At 44.2% G+C, this 17,245-nt stretch overlaps 2 protein-coding genes and 1 long non-coding RNA gene across 5 annotated transcripts; all 3 read right to left on the bottom strand.

Annotated features, from left to right (window-relative positions):
* Positions 1 to 3,347: 3,347 nt before the first annotated feature.
* LOC111948972 lies at positions 3,348 to 4,583 on the bottom strand. Its single transcript, XR_002874972.1, has 2 exons — positions 4,241 to 4,583; positions 3,348 to 4,161 (listed from the first exon to the last, which is right to left on the bottom strand). It is a non-coding gene; the product is annotated as an uncharacterized LOC111948972 (long non-coding RNA).
* Positions 4,584 to 11,571: 6,988 nt separating this feature from the next.
* LOC101171972 (hepcidin) lies at positions 11,572 to 15,097 on the bottom strand. 3 transcript variants are annotated; one of them, XM_020700821.1, is made up of 3 exons: positions 14,894 to 15,097; positions 14,736 to 14,813; positions 11,572 to 11,984 (listed from the first exon to the last, which is right to left on the bottom strand). In XM_020700821.1, exons 1-3 carry the CDS (start codon positions 15,080 to 15,082, stop codon positions 11,883 to 11,885), a joined length of 369 nt encoding a protein of 122 aa, XP_020556480.1. In that variant the 5' UTR covers positions 15,083 to 15,097; the 3' UTR covers positions 11,572 to 11,882. The 3 variants fall into 3 exon arrangements, with proteins under 3 accessions (XP_020556480.1, XP_023820149.1, XP_020556481.1); XM_023964381.1 differs by lacking the exon at positions 14,736 to 14,813 and adding an exon at positions 12,144 to 12,221; XM_020700822.1 differs by lacking the exon at positions 11,572 to 11,984 and adding an exon at positions 14,442 to 14,576.
* Positions 15,098 to 16,469: 1,372 nt separating this feature from the next.
* On the bottom strand, positions 16,470 to 17,245 carry LOC101172220 (hepcidin-like). The gene is made up of 3 exons (XM_004085409.2): positions 17,000 to 17,245; positions 16,841 to 16,918; positions 16,470 to 16,680 (listed from the first exon to the last, which is right to left on the bottom strand). Exons 1-3 carry the CDS (start codon positions 17,084 to 17,086, stop codon positions 16,576 to 16,578), a joined length of 270 nt encoding a protein of 89 aa, XP_004085457.1. The 5' UTR covers positions 17,087 to 17,245; the 3' UTR covers positions 16,470 to 16,575.

The raw sequence follows: 17,245 nt of genomic DNA, 5'->3' as shown, positions 1-17,245 counted from the left end.
TCTCCCAAGTTTGGAGAGCTTTCTGCTGGGAGCCACAGTCAGCCTGTCTTCTGGATACTACCCTCAATCCAATGGTCAAGCGGAGAGAGCGAACTAGGATTTGGAGATGGCTCTTCGCTGTTTGGCTTCCCAAAATGCTACCGACTGGTCCTCTTATCTGGTTTGGATTGAATATTCTCACAACTCTCATCCATCCACCACCACAGGCGTTTCTCCTTTCGAGCCGTCTCTTGGGTATTTGCCATCCCTGTTTCCGTCGCAGGAACTTGATTTGGCAGTGCCGGTCCAGCATCATCTCCAACGATGCAGACACTTCTGGCGTCAGACCACAATTTCTCTCCTTCAGACTAAGGAGAGCAATCACAGAATCACAGGTCAACACAGGGTTATGGCACCTACCTATTAACCTGGACAAAAGGTTTTGCTCTCGTCACGGAATATTTGCATGCAATCCTCATTGTGTAAACTCGCTCCTCGATTCAATTCAATTCAATTCAATTCAATTCAATTCAATTCAATTCAATTCAATTTTATTTGTATAGCCCAAAATCACAACAACAGTCGTCTCGATGGGCTTCGAAGTAAAACATGAACTTAAAAGGATCACGAATACAAAGAGTTCAATAGGAAAATACTAAAATGAACTAACAAACCGACTATGCTATACTGGCATCCCTGCCCTTAGACCCCCCTTCGCGGTAAGGAAAAACTCCCAAAAAAAACGGATTCCGGAAAAAACGAAGAAACCTCAGGGGTGCCCACATGAAGGAGGGATCCTCCCCCAGGACGGACAGGCGATTTACCAGAAATCTTAGAGAAGAATTAACTTATCTAAATCTACAACTACATATATATATATATATATATATATATAAGTCCAGAAGACGAGCTTCATCCAGCCGTGGTTGTGGGGACAGTCAAGGGCGCGAGTCGAGCCGGAGACAGGAACCACAGCCAGGTGTAGGAGCAGGAGCAGAGACGAGGTACTCGGTCAGGTACAGAGCAGAGACGAGCCAGAGATGAGCCAGAGGCAGGATCCACAGCCAGGTGTAGGAGCAGGAGCGAAGGCAAGATAAACGGTCAGGAACAGGAGCACGGATGAGCCAACAGGAGTCTGGAAGCACTCCCACTCCCCAGGAGGGGAGAGGAAAAGAGGGACAATACATGAATCGCACTGTACCAAACAGAGGCATGGAGAACTAAATGATGAATTATGATCAAGAATAGAGGAGAGGAAGCGTAGAAGTAGAAAAGAAAAGAGGACAGAACCCCGGAGCACCATAGTTACCCCAGCTTCAACTTCTAGCAGAATTTTAAAGGAAAAGTTATTAAGTTTATTTTAAACAAATTAAGTTAAATAATCTCTAAATACTAACTAGTCTGACAATAAGCCTGTCCAAAGAGGAATGTTTTCAGTCTAACTTTGAATGTAGAAACTGAGTCGGCCTTTCTTACATGAGCTGGGAGTTTATTCCATAAGACAGGAGCTTGGTGACTAAACGCTCTACCTCCAACCGTACTTTTACTAATTCTAGGAACCACAAGCAGTCCTGCATTTTGCGAGCGAAGTGTTCTCATTGGATGGTAAGGGACTATGAGGTCCTTAATATAGGACGGGGCCATTCCATGTAAGGCCTTATAGGTTAACAGGAGGATCTTGAACTTGATTCTAGAATCAACTGGGAGCCAATGGAGCGAAACTAACACAGGAGTGATGTGATCTCTTCTGCTAGTTCCTGCTAACAATCTTGCTGCTGCGTTCTGAACAAGCTGGAGACTTCTTAAGGAACTCTTAGGACACACTGCTAACAAGGAGTTACAGTAATCCAGCCTCGACGTAACAAATGCATGGATGAGTTTTTCAGCATCACTCTTAGAAAGTATATTTCTGATCTTAGCAATATTCCGCAGGTGAAAAAAGGCAGTTCTACACGCCTGAGATATGTTAGCCTTAAATGATAAATCCTGGTCAAATAAAACCCCAAGGTTTCTAACTGTGGAATTAGGGGCTATACTTATGCCATCCAGGGAGACTATCTGAGCAGACAGAGTATCTCTGAGGTTTTTAGGACCAAGTATAATGACCTCAGTTTTTTCTGGGTTCAAGAGGAGGTAATTAATTGTCATCCAGGTCTTGATGTCACTGATGCAGGCGTTCAGTTTCTCTATCTGGTCATTCTGGTCAGGCTTCATGGATAAATACATCTGCGTATCGTCGGCATAACAATGAAAATTAATGCTGTGTTTCCTGATTATGTTTCCTAGGGGTAGCATATAAAGCGTAAACAGGATCGGTCCCAAGACTGAGCCCTGTGGGACTCCATAGTTGACTCGAGTGCACTGAGAGGAATGTCCATTTACATTAACGAACTGATACCTATCGGACAGATAGGATTTAAACCACTGGAGAGCAGATCCTCTGATCCCTATGTCCTGCTCTAATCTATGGACTAAAATACTGTGGTCAATAGTGTCAAAAGCTGCACTGAGGTCCAACAGGACCAGAATAGAAAGTAGTCCCTTTTCTGAGGCCAATAACAAGTCATTAGAGACTCTAACTAGTGCAGTTTCCGTACTGTGGTGAGGTCTAAACCCCGACTGAAAGTCTTCAAAGTGGCTGTTGTCCTGTAGGTGGCAGTAAAGCTGCTTAACTACAACTCTTTCTAGGATTTTAGAAATAAAGGGGAGGTTTGATATTGGTCTATAGTTGGCCAAGATGCTAGGATCCAAACTGGGCTTTCTCAGAAGAGGTTTAACAACTGCATATTTAAAAGACTGTGGCACGTAACCCGTTTCCAGAGAGGCATTTATCATTGTTAATATGGAATCATTAATTAGGGGAAAAGTTTCTTTAAAAAGTCTAGTGGGAATTGGGTCTAACAGACACGTTGAGGATTTGGAAGACGTAATAATTGATGTTATTTCCGCTTCATCCACAGCAGTGAAGCAGTCTAATGTTACAGAGGTTTCTATGGATGCCTCCATTTCTACCGCTTCAGCCTGTTCTGGGCTGATAGTAGGAATAACTTGATTTAACTTATGTCTACTATTTGAGATTTTACTATCGAAAAATGTAAGAAAATCATCAGAGCTGAGAGAAACAGGAACATGTGGTTCTACTGAGCTCTGACTGCGAGTTAATTTAGCAATAGTGCTAAAAAGAAATTTTGGGTTGTTTCCATTCTCTGATATTAAGGTTGAATAGTACTGGCTTCTAGCTCTACGCAGATGTAGCACCTTTGTCGCCGGAAGCTACCAATTGATATGAATAAGCAACTAAATGGCTAATGGGCTAGGGATCAGAAGTCTAGTTATCGTCTCAAGGAGGGAGGGGCAGGAGACTGGAATTGTTCATGGATTAGTAGCACCTTTAATGACTTGTACAGATGATTTACAGTGATAAATAGTGAAACATAGAATGGCCATTCAAACATATATATACAAAAGCACTTCAAGAAGTAAACACATCAGCATTACTATACTCTTGTTAAGATAGCCTTTGTCAGAGGGGAAGAGTCCAGTTTCTCTTTAACTGCACCACACAGGGAGAAAATGTTCAAAGAAGACTCGCCCACCGTTCAGAGGATATCCATAGCGGCTCAAGGAAGCCGTTGCGGTGGGGAGAGTCAAATGAAGGTCTGTCGAACCGTTCAGGGAAACAGCAGAAAACTGTGCTTTGACTTATGAGGGAAAGACAAGAAGAAACAAAAACCCTCTACCGGCCCGGAGGGAGGACGCGGCTCTTCTTAGTGTTCAGATTCCAAGGTCTAGCTCGCCACCTGGACCCGGCCTGGATAACAGGACCAAAGCCACAGGAAATCGCGTGTTAACACGTCAAAAACAATATAAAACATCATAACATATAGTGTGCACACAAAAATCATAAACACAGCACTAGCTGTGCTACATTCATGTAAAGACAAAGACAAAACATTAAACATATTAACATAACATATACCCATACTGAATGTACAATATTCGGGTCATACTATGAGTCATTATGCTTGGATATGATAGGTAACATTTAACGTTAACCACATCTGATACACAGTAGCAGCTAAAGCTACGTTAGCAAACAAATAGACAACTCACCAGATTCCGCCAACCACATATTACCAACGCTTTTATGTATGGTGGAACTGTGGACCGGATAGAGGGCTCCTATGACAACATTTTACCACATTAATCACTTAGCGGAAAATGGTGGTTAACGAGATGTAAATTCCGACCGATACCGTACCGCTCATGTAGCTTCCCCGCCGCGTCTTAAACCATTGATTCCCTGCACCCTAATAAGCGTACGCGACTGGTCGCGCCGTATCACGTGATGTCCTGATGACACGAGAAGCTTGGCCGTGATTGGCCAACTAGCCCACGTGAGGGAGTGACGTCGAAGGGGAAACAGAAGGTGACGAGAAATGCGCAGAAAGGAAACTAACAGACGGTTAAGGCAAAACAAAGTAGGTAAAACCACCTGGGCTACACAGAGCTTTTTTATAATTTAATAGGCTATGTTTCCAGATATCCAGAGACTGCTCTGAACCGGAGCGGCGCCATTCTCTTTCCAACTTACGGGTTTCTTGTTTAAGAGAACGAGTTTCAGCGTTAAACCACGGTGCTACTCGGTTTTGTCTGACAAACTTAGGTTTCAAGGGGGCAACAACATCGAGTGTACTCCTGAGGGCTTGTAAGGCATCATTAACAAAGTGGTCATTTATACTAGGACTGATACTATGGGAGCTGGACTCAGAGTATTTTCTCAGAATATCACTAAGTACTGGCTGAACTGCGTGTTTAAACTCAGACACAGAACGGTCAGTTAAGGTTCTTCTAAGCTGTTTCTTATTCACTGGGGCAGAAGGATGTTCTAATGTAAACTGGAAGGTAATCAGAAAGTGATCAGAAATGATGGGGTTAAGAGGAAGGACACTCAGCTGGCTGATCTCTATACCATGGGTTAGAACAAGATCCAGGGTGTGCTTATGACAGTGAGTGGGTTCATTCACACTTTGGGTGAAACCAACATCATCTAATAAAGCTGCAAAAGCCTTTCCTAGGCAGTCACTGGGGTCATCAACATGAATATTAAAATCCCCTAATATTATAATTTGATCAGAATGTAAGACAATAGTCGATAGGAAGTCGGAAAACTCATTTAAAAATTCTGAATATGGGCCAGGGGGGCGATAAATAATTATGAGTAAAACAGGTGTTCGAGTTTTCCTGTTTGAGTGACTTAAAGACAATATGATGCTTTCAAATGAATTATAAGCATTTTTAACTTTAGGGCTGAGAAGTAAGCTAGACTGTGATATTACTGCCAAACCACCTCCTTTCCCTGAAATCCTGGATTTCCGATAGTTAGCATAAGTGTGTGGGGGGGGGGGGGTTGCTTCATTCAATCCAACATAGTCATCCTGTTGGAGCCAAGTTTCTGTTAAGGCTAAAAGACTGAGGTTGTTATCAATGATCAACTCATTGACTAAGAGGGACTTGGAGGAAATGGATCGAATGTTTAATAAACCGCATTTAATTACATCATAATTCTGCTTGTGAGTGCTGCTGTCTGTCACTTTTAAGTTTCTATGACACGCTCCTTTCATTTGTCTTTCAGCACATAAGCTAAAGCTCGGACCTGCTTGACTTTCCCTGCATGGGTTTTGCACCAGCACTAACCCTAAGGGAGGCTCAGAGGAGCGTTTTACACTGCTGCTCTGCGCCCGGGTCTCGTCTCTGGATTGTCAGGTTAACAGACTAAGGCTAGCAGAAATGTTTCTAGAAAGAAGAGCGGCACCGTCCCAAGATGGACGCAGTCTCTCCGCATGAGCCCGGGCTTCCCCCAAAACGTGCTCCAGTTATCCACAAAACCAACGCCGTTTTCTGGGCACCATCTAGAAAGCCAGCGGTTAAATGATGAAAAGCGGCTGTACATTTCATCACTGACTAAGTTCGGCAGGGGACCAGAGAAAATTACAGTGTCGGACATCGTCTTAGCCAGTTTACACACCGAAGCACCCTCTGATTGTCTCCGTCGGGCATCATTACCGCCTGCGTGAATCACGACTCGACGGAACCTGGACTTACTCTGAGCTAACATCCTAAGGTTCCCCTCGATGTCACCAACTCTGGCCCCCGGATAACACCTGACTGTAGCCGCTGGGAGCTCCACGTTTCTAACTTCAGAAGAGCCTATAACCAGAGTTGAGTGTTCAGCGGGTGTGTCGCTGAGGGGGGAGAACCTATTACTAACGTGGAGTCTCGGGTGCTCTAAGTTCTTGCGTTTAGCACTATGTTTCCTCCCAACCGGTGCAAACCCCTGACTGTCTCCCGGCTGTTGGGAGGGCGCTGGGGTGCTAGCTAAGTTAGCCCTGGTAGCGCGGCCCGCGCTACGAGTAACGACCTGGCTAGCCGGCTTAGCTTCCACTGTGCGGAGCCGCGCTTCTAACTGCTCCAGCCTGGCCTCCAAGTCTAACACAAGACTACACTTAACACACCTACCACCATCTTCACTAAAGGAGGCAGGATCATCACTAAACATATGGCACATGGGGCAGGAGAGAGGAGGAGAGGCGGAAAGAGTGGTGGCCATACTAGGTTCTAAGCTAAGGCTAGCGGTGTTTAGGTAAAGAGAAGTGGTTTATTTAGCAAAAATAGAAAGTGAACAGCAAGCGGTTTAACAGTGGTGTATTCGCTAATAAAAGGTACTAGATGTGAATATCAACCCAGATAACCCTTAGAGTAAGAAATAGTAGTCAGGCTAATGCCAAATAAGAGGACAGCAGTCAGACACGACTAGTACTGGGAATAGCTCACCCGGAAATGACGTAACACAGACGGGAAGCAGAGATCATTGGTCAATACGTCATCGATAAGGTCATCAATCCCTCTTGTGTTCGCCTCCACCTGCTGGGAGATCTTCGTATCCATCCTTCATTCCATGTCTCTCAGATCAAGCCAGTTAAGGAAAGCCTGCTTCCCGCCCGCATTCGTCCGGGACCGCCTGGAGGTGGTCGTTGAGGGGGGGATACTGTCATCGTGCTCTGGGGAATCTACTCCTCCTTTTTTCCCCTCCCTTCTCTGCTCTTCCTCCCCAGATTGGACGTAGCTGTTGGCACTCACCTCATCAGCACTCCTGCTTCTTAAGATGGACCTTCTCCAGTATTCATCACCAGCTCGTTTGCCCTCTATGGATCTATCACTACTAGTGTCGACCTGGGTCCACCCATATACTCCCTGTATGGTTACTCCTGAGCTCTCGACCTCCAGCCATGCCACAACTTCACCCCACGCAGCTGCCACCATCATACTTCCAGAAAAGCACAACTGGTCCGCTCCAAACGTAAACCATACATTGCTACAGAAACGGAGATTGCTTCACTCACCGTCTTGGAACACGTCCAGTTTCCACTTCCTCCTCCATTGGGACTCACACTCCACCATCATCCCAAGACATCTTCGCAGATTCTTCCATTGACCAAAGAACACTTCCACGAGTAACTGTTTCCCCATCTGGACAATAAATCAATGACTATGTTGATCCTTGTGTTCGTGATCTTTCCGGGTTCCAGCATCTGGGTCTGTTTTCGTTCCTCGTAAATGCAGAAATGTTGAGTGGTTTAGATTTTGGTTACTTATCATTGTTGTTTTTTTGTTTTTTGTCTTTATTGTTGAATGGACTGTTCCTCAAATAACAACTATAAACACCTGATGAATATATTTTAACTTGACTAACTTTTTGTCAGCTATGGCCATACAAATGCACTTTTTTTTTTTTTGTTCTGCTATAAGGCCATTTAACTTTTTATTTGTACTGATTGTGCACTGACGGTGCTGGAAAAGCTTTAGGTATGGCCAAAAATAAAGGTTTTTTTCTTATGGATACATTAACTCTCTTTCTAACCAAACTTGTTTTGCTTATCCACATATTTACTATTTTTCCCAGGTATTTTATCCCTCAACACATTTTGGAAAGCTCAGCACACACTTCTGTCAGATCTATCTGTAAGTCCAGAAAAATGAAGCTGCCTGCAAATGGAAGGACACAGGAAGACCTAAACAGAGAAGCAAATTGTGCCCTCATAATAAAACGTCAAAAGCAGTTGAGGAACATATTTGTTGACGTGAATCTAAATTCTGCAAATAACTACAAATTCATTTCCATGATTTAGGATTGTGGAGAACCACAGCAAGGAACAACTATTGTTAACCATGGTCCTGCCTAGGAGAGGGGGAGGGCCCACTATCAATACGGGACCTTGGAGGTTTGGGGTGTTGGGGTCTCCACTGAGGAAATCGGTGGTTGCCCCAGCTGGTCAGCTGCTTTGGTCCTGTCGAGGCCTGACCAGAGTTCTCCCCGGAGCAAGCCCGCCCCCCTGGCTTTCTTGGCTCCTCTCTCTTTGTGTGGGGTAGGGGGTGTGTGGTCTAGGGGAGTATTAAGGAGTTAAGTTATTTAAGGAGTATGGGTGAGGGTGTGTGGGGGGTTGGTTAGCCTGCGATGCACCTTGGGGGGAAGAGGTATTAGGCAGTGGTCCCCCTCCCATGATTGCCGTATGGAAATAGAATCCCCCCTCTTTGTCTACATCACTGTGGATATACGGAGATGTCCTCTCAGCACTCCACCTGCCAATTCTAACTGCACCCTCTAGTACACACACCCTTTACCCCTCAAACATTTATACTTGCTCACACATGCTCACAAACACATATACATTTCAAAAGGAAGGTGGGACCGAGGACCATCTGTCTCCTACCCCATCCCTGACAGGGGGTGCCAGGCCCTTGGCAACCGCAATGGCAGCCATGTCCCTTGGGTGCAGGCTTCCTGGGCCCAGCGTAAGGAAGGAATCCCTGAGTTCTCTGGCAAGACCAGGAGCCGGGGATCACATCACATATGAGCCTGGGGGTGTCTGTGTCCCTGTGGAGGGGGTTCTGGTCCCTGACCTCTTGCATCGGCCTTCTCTAAAATTCCAACTATGGGTGAGCCTGGTCGGGCCATGTCTAAACCACTCCTTGTGGACCCCCACCTTTCTTGGGTGTCCTCCTCCTGGGCGGGGATGGCTGGCCCCTGCCTCGCTCTCTCCTGGACCAACAGTAGGGTGGGTGGGTGGCTGCCTGAAGCATGGGACGGGTCTCCCTTGGAAGGCCCTGGCCTGTGCCTGGGGTCAGGGTGGGGAGATGCTCAGAATTCCTGGGTAGTGGTGGGCTGCTCGTCTAGGGCTGGGATTGCTCTCCTGGGGCAGGGCCAGCGCGGCAGGGGGACTGCTCTTCTGGTTGGGCTGGGGCTTGCATTCTCTCTCCCCCCATGCCTCCCTGCTCTCTGGCCTGTGGCGGTCCTGATGGCTTTGGCCTGGGTGGTGGATGCGATTGCCTGGTGGGATTGCGGTTGTTTTCTATCTGCTACTGTGTGGGTGTTGGAGGGGTCCTGGCTGTTGCTGGTGCTGCTGCTGTGGCAGGGGTCTTAGTGTGGGGATGGCTGGACACTGTCCTTTCTTGTTTTTACATTCCATCATCCATTTTAAAAGAACATAAACACTCACCTGAGCACAGGTGCTAACATTTTTGGAGCCAGCAGGTATGTTAGTAACATTTGAATGTGTGTGTGGACAGGCCCAGTCACCTCTGTATTACTTCTAAACCTGACCGTAATGAATACAAACATCCAGCAACTTGTTGCTTTATGCTTCTTCATGGTTTTACCCCCCCCCCCCCCCCCTTCTTTCTTTTGCGTCTGGTCCAAAAAGGTATTACAAATATAAGTAAGATTAATAAAGTTTAGCCGAAATTACAAAAGGGGTTACTTCAAATATACACCTACTGTGTCAAAAGATGCATAACCCCTGTTGTAACATTAAAATATGTCCAACACAAGAGGCTTTCAGCTGTTGGACAGGACAAGTTAAAATGTTTTTAAAAAGAACAAAGTGCAGGAAAGAAGGGAAGACAGAGCTAAAATATTCTACAATGACAAATGAAGAGAAAGTGATATTTGAACCCTAAAAACATAGAATGTTTAACAATGAGAACATTTTTGTGTAAGAGGAATCTTTCTGACTGTATCACTGCTAAGTTTTGTTTTCTTCAGCTAAACATCAGTGACAGATGCTGAGCAAGTTAAGATTAAAACTTTAAGGATATTCTTACCAGAGAAAGACAAGGATTTTCCTCTGGATTTCATAGGTTGAAAGTCTGCAGAAAAAACAGTGTGTTTTTCAACAAATAAAACTCAGTATTTACCATAAAGGCTGTTGACCCTCTGCTAGGGACTGAGCGGGTACAACAAACAGTAAGAATGTGATGAAACACTGGATGTTTGATTCCGATATTACAGCATAACTCACAGCTGCTCATGGAGGAAGACAGGCTGAGCTCAAATTCTGTGGAAAAAGTGGAGAAATTCTCAGACACCTAAAAGACATTTGATAAATAAACAAACTTTACCAATTTACCTGGAAACAAAACTGACTAAAGCACTAGACCAGAGCCAGGATCACTTCATAACCCTAACTCTATGCTATCCTATTGGGTCAAGATGACCACTGACGTGTTCTCCCTACCGTGACAAAGGTGGATAAAGGTGGAGAGGATTTCATGTAATCCATGGACACCAGTAAAGATCACAAATCATTGGAAAAATAAAATTGAGTTCACTGTCTTGTGGGGTCTAGATGACCCCACTTCCAATGTTAAAGTGCCTGGGACAACACAAGGATTAAAGGGTGCTCTGCCACATACCTAAAAAAAGTTACATTTAACAATAAGATAAAAAGATTTCCCCTGGTATCTCAAAGATCTTCCCTAAAGAAGCTTTATAAACAATGTCTTTGTTAGCCTTGTAGCCCATAAATCTGGATATAAACAAGTTAGTTTTAGGTCAGGTTAGTTAAGGCAAAATAATAAATGAACTAATCACAGACCTGTACAGACATGTGCTTTAAGAATTTGTGGTATTTGTCCCAGCAAAGTTTTTATTTGTGATTATGATTTTAACTAAATAAAAACACATGGACTGCTTATCATTTACTATCTTTGAAGGCAAGTCAGCCCACTGAAATTTCACTGGTTGGCCGTTCGTCCCCTAAAAACGTAAATTTAATATTTCCAAAATAAGTCAAAACACTAACATCAGAAAGTTCCAAAGACTGTGGGGTATAAATACGACAAAGTAAAGAATGGAATGTGTCTGAATTATCTCTGCAATTTAATGCAGGACTCGGTCATCTGGTAATGTGTTTCATTCCAAACCAATCAAGGAACTTAGGGCTTTTATTTTGAAGGAGCGTCCTTGCGCCTCACATTTAAATCTGTCAGACCAAATTTTCAAAACATTTATACAAATGAATGTGGACTCACATGTTATCATCTCCTCATCTAAAACAAACTGCCTCCTAATAGAATTTAAAGCTTTTCTGCTTCCCTAAATGTATTAAAACAACTCTAATGATCGTATGAAAACCATGAATATTGTAAATATTACACAGATGAAGCCTAACTGTACATTCCTGGCAAAAGAAAAGTATAAAAAGTGCATTAATCATATCTGCCGATGCTAAAAATGAAATTCCAAACACAGAATCATCTTTGAGTGAGTGACTTTTATTGTCTTGTTGGTTTATACATTTGTACGGAGCCCCTAAACGGCCATTGATGGGGAAAATAAAGACCTAAAACTAACTGGTGCGCACCTGATACTAACTGGTATGCACCTGATACTAACTGGTGCCCCCAGTTAGTTTTTTGTTTTTGTTTTTTTTTTTACTTCAAAAAAATTTTTTTTTACTTCAAAGTTTTTTTTTAATCAATGGCCCTTTAGGGGCTCCGTACATTTGCTTGGCAAAGGTCTGAGGTGAAGATTTGGTGGATCATCCCAGTTGAAGCAGGACATCTCAGAAAGGGCAGCACACTTCACAATGACTAAACCCAAAGCAGCTACAGCATATACGACAGCCAGCGCTGGAGTCACGCTTCTTCCTGATGTCATACAGCGTCTGTGACACACAAGAGGACATTGATCATCTGCAGGCTGATGCTTTCTCAGCTTTACACTCTCTGAGAAGCAACAACGTGCTTTGCATCACTAAACCTCATTTAATATTACAAAGAAAACTAAAGAATGGACTTTTATTCCCTCTTCAAAGTGAACTGACCTTCCATGAGGTCACTGGTATTTTCCAACCAGCAGCAAGTGGACTGCCATCAATCGGTGTTCCCTCCAGCTTATGGACCTTTCAGAGGATTTCAGACGTTCAGCAACTGCTTGACAGAATCATGACTGAAGGACAGATCATTTCAGTGAAGTTCTTACCTCAGTGACTGGAACAGCAGAGCTCTCCTGAAAGCAGACACATGTGAGGAGAACAGCCAGAGAAACAGCAACAATGAAGCTCTTCATCTTTGGATGGTTGCAGATGTTGGAGAGGATTCTCAGTCAGATTTGTCTTTAACTTGATGACTCTGGTCTCAGTTCTTCTGTCCAATGGTTGACCACGCAGACTTTGCAGGTATTTATACTCTTTCTAGTAGCTGTGTCATGGTGCCTCTGTCAGACTCCTCCCCCTCCCAGCTCTGCTCTGCTCCAGACTTACCAGCTGTGACTACTCATCTCATTAGCCACCTGCTCTACTTAAGGAGACCCAGTTCCAGCATTCTTCGCCAGTTCGTTAACCCTGATGGTGCCTAGTCTTGCTAAGCGCTACGTCTGGCTCCCCTTGCCTCGTACCTCGCTAACCTTGCCTTGTCTTCTGTGCCTCAGGTTTATCTCATGCCACGAGAGTCACCTGAGTCTGACACCACCTGCAGCAGCAGCTTCATTCCACTCAAGCTGACGCCTCCGACCTTCAAGACCCTCAGCTCCCGTTCTCCCCAAGAGCTCCAACCACGCTCCTCACCAAGACCTCCAGCCACGCTTACCCACAACACTGCTTGGACCAGCAAAGAAAATGAACTTTCTACTTACCAACCACTTACCTGTCTCCTCCTTCAGGGTTTCAGCATCTGGGTCCCTCTCGTGTTCTGATCATGACAAGCTGTTTCCTTATCAATAGCAGCACGTGCTGAATCTAGTTGGAACAGTGATGTTGGGAAGGAAGATCCAGTATTTCACAACTCTGGACAAAACTGGAACAAGTTATATATCATTTAAATGGATTGCAATTTACTTTAGTTATATCTTCTTCCTTTCCTTTGGGGTAAAGAAGACCCCCTTTAGGTCGCCTTTATCAGATGTTTTTCTCCTTGATCATTGTTTTAAGAGTTGTTTTTTGTTTTTAGCAAAGCTTGAATAAAATTTAGTGTCTTTCTGTACAACACAGTGTTTTTTAAAGTTTTATTACTCATGGTCTTGTCTTGTTCTTTCAGAGGATCCAAACCATTATTTTACCCCAAAATTGAATCCATGAGTTTGCATTTTTTCAGAGGAGATTAATTTTTTCCCTTTTTGTTCTGCTTCTAAGTCTGGAATCACACTCCTCAGCCTCCCTGGGAGAGTTGGTCTGACAGTCGAACCTCGGATTCAGGAACAACAGTGTGGTTTACGTCCTGGTCGTGGAACAGTGGACCAGCTCTACACACTCTTTAGGGTGCTGGAGAGTTCGTGGGATTTTGCTCATCCAGTCCATATGTGTTTTGTGGATTTGGAGAAGGCGTTCGACCGCCTCCCCCGTGGTATCCTGTAGAGGGTGCTTTGGGAGTATGGGGTCGAGGGAGCCTTACTGAGGACTGTCCGGTCTCTGTATGACCGGAGCAAGAGCTTGGTTCGCATAGCCGGCAGTAAGTCAGACCTGTTCCCGGTGCACGTTGGACTCTAGCAGGGCTGCCCTTTATCACCGGTTCTGTTCATAGTTTTAATGCACAGAATTTCTAGGCGCAGCCAGGGACCCGAGTAGGTCTTGTTTGGGGACTACAAGATTTCCTCGCTGCTCTTTGCAGATGATGTTGTCCTGTTGGCTTCATCGAGCCAGGACCTCCAGCATGCATTGGGGCGGTTCACGGCCAAGTGTGAAGCGGCTGGGATGAAGGTCAGCACTGCTAAATCTTGATCGAAGAAAGGTAGTTTGCTGTCTCTCTGTGGGTGGAGTGTCCCTGCCCCTGGTGGAGGACTCAAAATATCTTGGGGTCTTGTTCACGAGTGAGGGAAGACCGGAGCGTAAGATTGACAGGTGGATTGGAGCAGCTTCCGTAGTTATGTGGTAGCTGTATCGGTCCATTGTGGTGAAGAGAAAGCTGAGCCAGAAAGCAAAGCTCTCAATTTACCGGTCGATCTTCTTTCCTATTTTCACCTATGGTCACGAGCTATGGGTTAGGGTTAGGGTTAGGTGGTGCTTTTTTTCAGTTTTCAAGGCAAAAAAATGGGTTTATGGCTTCGTCATTTAAACATTGAAAAATGCCTTTCAATGTAGACTTTGATGATGATGATGAGGATGATGATGATGTGTTTAAACAATATTTAAATGGCTAAAATCTAAAAGTAATATTAATCAAATGTTAGAGAGTTACATTGACAAACTAAGAGGTTGAAAAAGAAATGTTATTGACAAGCCTGCAGCGCTGGCGTCACGCTTCTTCCTGATGTCATACAGCGTCTGTGACACACAAGAGGACATTGATCATCTGCAAGCTGATGCTTTCTCAGCTTTAGATCTCTGAGGAGCAACACCGTGCTTTGCAGCACAAACCCTCATTTATTATTACTAAGAAAACTAAAGAATGGACTTTTATTGCCCTTTTCAAAGTGAACTGACCTTCCATGAGGTCACTGGTATCTTCTGATCGGCAGCAGGTGGACTGTCATCAGTCAGTGTTCCCTCCAGCTTATGGACCTTTCAGAGGATTTCAGACGTTCAGCAACTGCTTGACAGAATCATGACTGAAGGACAGATTATTTCAGTGAAGTTCTTACCTCAGTGACTGGAACAGCAGAGCTCTCCTGAAAGCAGACACATGTGAGGACACCAGCCAGAGAAACAGCAACAATGAAGCTCTTCATCTTTGGATGGTTGCAGATGTTGGAGAGGATTCTCTTGCGGCGGTTCACGGCCAAGTGTGAAGCGACTGGGATGAGGGTCAGCACTGCTAAATCTGAGGTCATGGTTCTTGATCAGAGAGAGGTACTTTGCCATCTCTCTGTGGGTGGAGTGTCCCTGCCCCAGGTGGGGGAGTTAAAATATTTTGGGGTTTTGTTCACGAGTGAGGGAAGACCGGAGCGTGAGATTGACAGGTGGATTGGATCAGCATCTGTTTTTATGTGGTAGCTGTATCGTTCCGTTGTGGTGAAGAGAGAGCTGAGCCAGAAAGCAAAGCTCTCAATTTACCGGTCGATCTTCGTTCCAATGTTCACCTATGGTCACGAGCTCTGGTTCATGACCCAAAGAACGAGGTCCCGAATACCAGCGGCTGAAATGAGCTTCCTCTGTAGGGAGGCTGGGGGCTCCCTTAGAGATAGGGGAGGAGCTCGGTCACCCGCAGAGAGCTTCGAGTAGAACCGGTTCTACTCCATCGAAAGGAGCCAGTTGAGGTGGTGCTTTTTTTCTGTTTTCAAGGCAAAAAGTTGGTTAATGGCTTCTTCATTTAAACATTGAAAAATGCCTTTCAATGTAGACTTTGATGATGATGATGATGATGATGGTGTGTTTGAACAACATTTAAATGGCTAAAATCTAAAAGTAATATCAATCAAATGTTAGAGAGTTACATTGACAAACTAACAGGTTGAAACAGAAATGTTATTGACCAGACTCAGACTGCAAATCATGACTTCTGCATAAACCTCACTGCTGTTCATGTAGCATAAATGGATCATCAAAGCTCGAGAAGCAGTGCTGTCAGTTAAGTTTCACCGATTTGCCTTTCTTTCCATAAAAACATAATTTTAATGATAATATTTCCAGAATAAGTCCAAACATCAGCATCAGAAAGTTCTAAAGGCTGTGGGGTATAAATATGACAAAGTAAAGAATGGAACAAATATCAATACAATATTTGGTCACTGGGAATGCGGAATCAGCAGCACATGACAAACAAGAGAAAACAGACATGGTATCTCGTAGACATATATATTTTCACATATTTCACATCTTTACAGAAGCCAATTCAGGACTCAATCATCTGGTAATGTGATTTATTCCAAACCAATGAAGGACTTTAGGCCTTTTATTTTGAAGGAGGGTCCTTGCGCCTCACATATTAATCTGTCAGATGAAATTTTCAAAACATCTATACCAAAACAAAAAAAAAAGAATTGTGAATGTGGGCTCACATGTTATCATCTCCTCATCTACAGCAAACTGCCTCTTAATAGAATTTGAACCTTTTCTGCTTCCCTAAATGTATTAAAAAAGCTCTAATGATTGTATGAGGACCATGAATATTGTAAATATTGCACAGATGAATCCTAACTGTACAGTCACAGCAAAAGATAAGGATAAAAGTGCATTAATCACATCAGCAAATGCTAAAAATGAAAATCCAAACACAGATTCATCTTTGAGTGAGTGACTTTTATTGTCTTGTTAGTTTATCCATTTGCTTGGCAAAGGCATGAGGTGAAGATTTGGTGGATCATCCCAGTTGAAGCAGGACGTCTCAGAAAGGGCAGCACACTCCACATCCACTCATCCCACAGCAGCCACAGCAGAAACGACAGCCTGCAGCGCTGGCGTCACGCTTGTTCCTGATGTCATACAGCGTCTGTGACACACAAGAGGACATTGATCATCTGCAAGCTGATGCTTTCTCAGCTTTACTCTCTCTGAGGAGCAACACCGTGCTTTGCAGCACAAACCCTCATTTAATATTACGAAGAAAACTAAAGAATGGACTTTTATTGCCCTTTTCAAAGTGAACTGACCTTCCATGAGGTCACTGGTATCTTCTGATCGGCAGCAGGTGGACTGTCATCAGTCAGTGTTCCCTCCAGCTCATGGACCTTTCAGAGGATTTCAGACGTTCAGCAACTGCTTGACAGAATCATGACTGAAGGACAGAATCATTTCAGTGAAGTTCTTACCTCAGTGACTGGAACAGCAGAGCTCTCCTGAAAGCAGACACATGTGAGGAGAACAGCCAGAGAAACAGCAACAATGAAGCTCTTCATCTTTGGATGGTTGCAGATGTTGGAGAGGATTCTCAGTCAGATTTGTCTCTGGTCTCAGTTCTTCTGTCAGATGGTTGGACATGCAGACTCTGCAGGTATTTATACTCTTTCTAGTAGCTGTTTCCTCATCAATAGCAGCACGTGCTGAATCTAGTTGGA

This window comes from Oryzias latipes, chromosome 16 (genome assembly GCF_002234675.1).
Source record: "Oryzias latipes chromosome 16, ASM223467v1".
Lineage (NCBI taxonomy): Eukaryota > Metazoa > Chordata > Actinopteri > Beloniformes > Adrianichthyidae > Oryzias > Oryzias latipes.
This window is presented reverse-complemented; position numbering and strand designations above follow the sequence as displayed.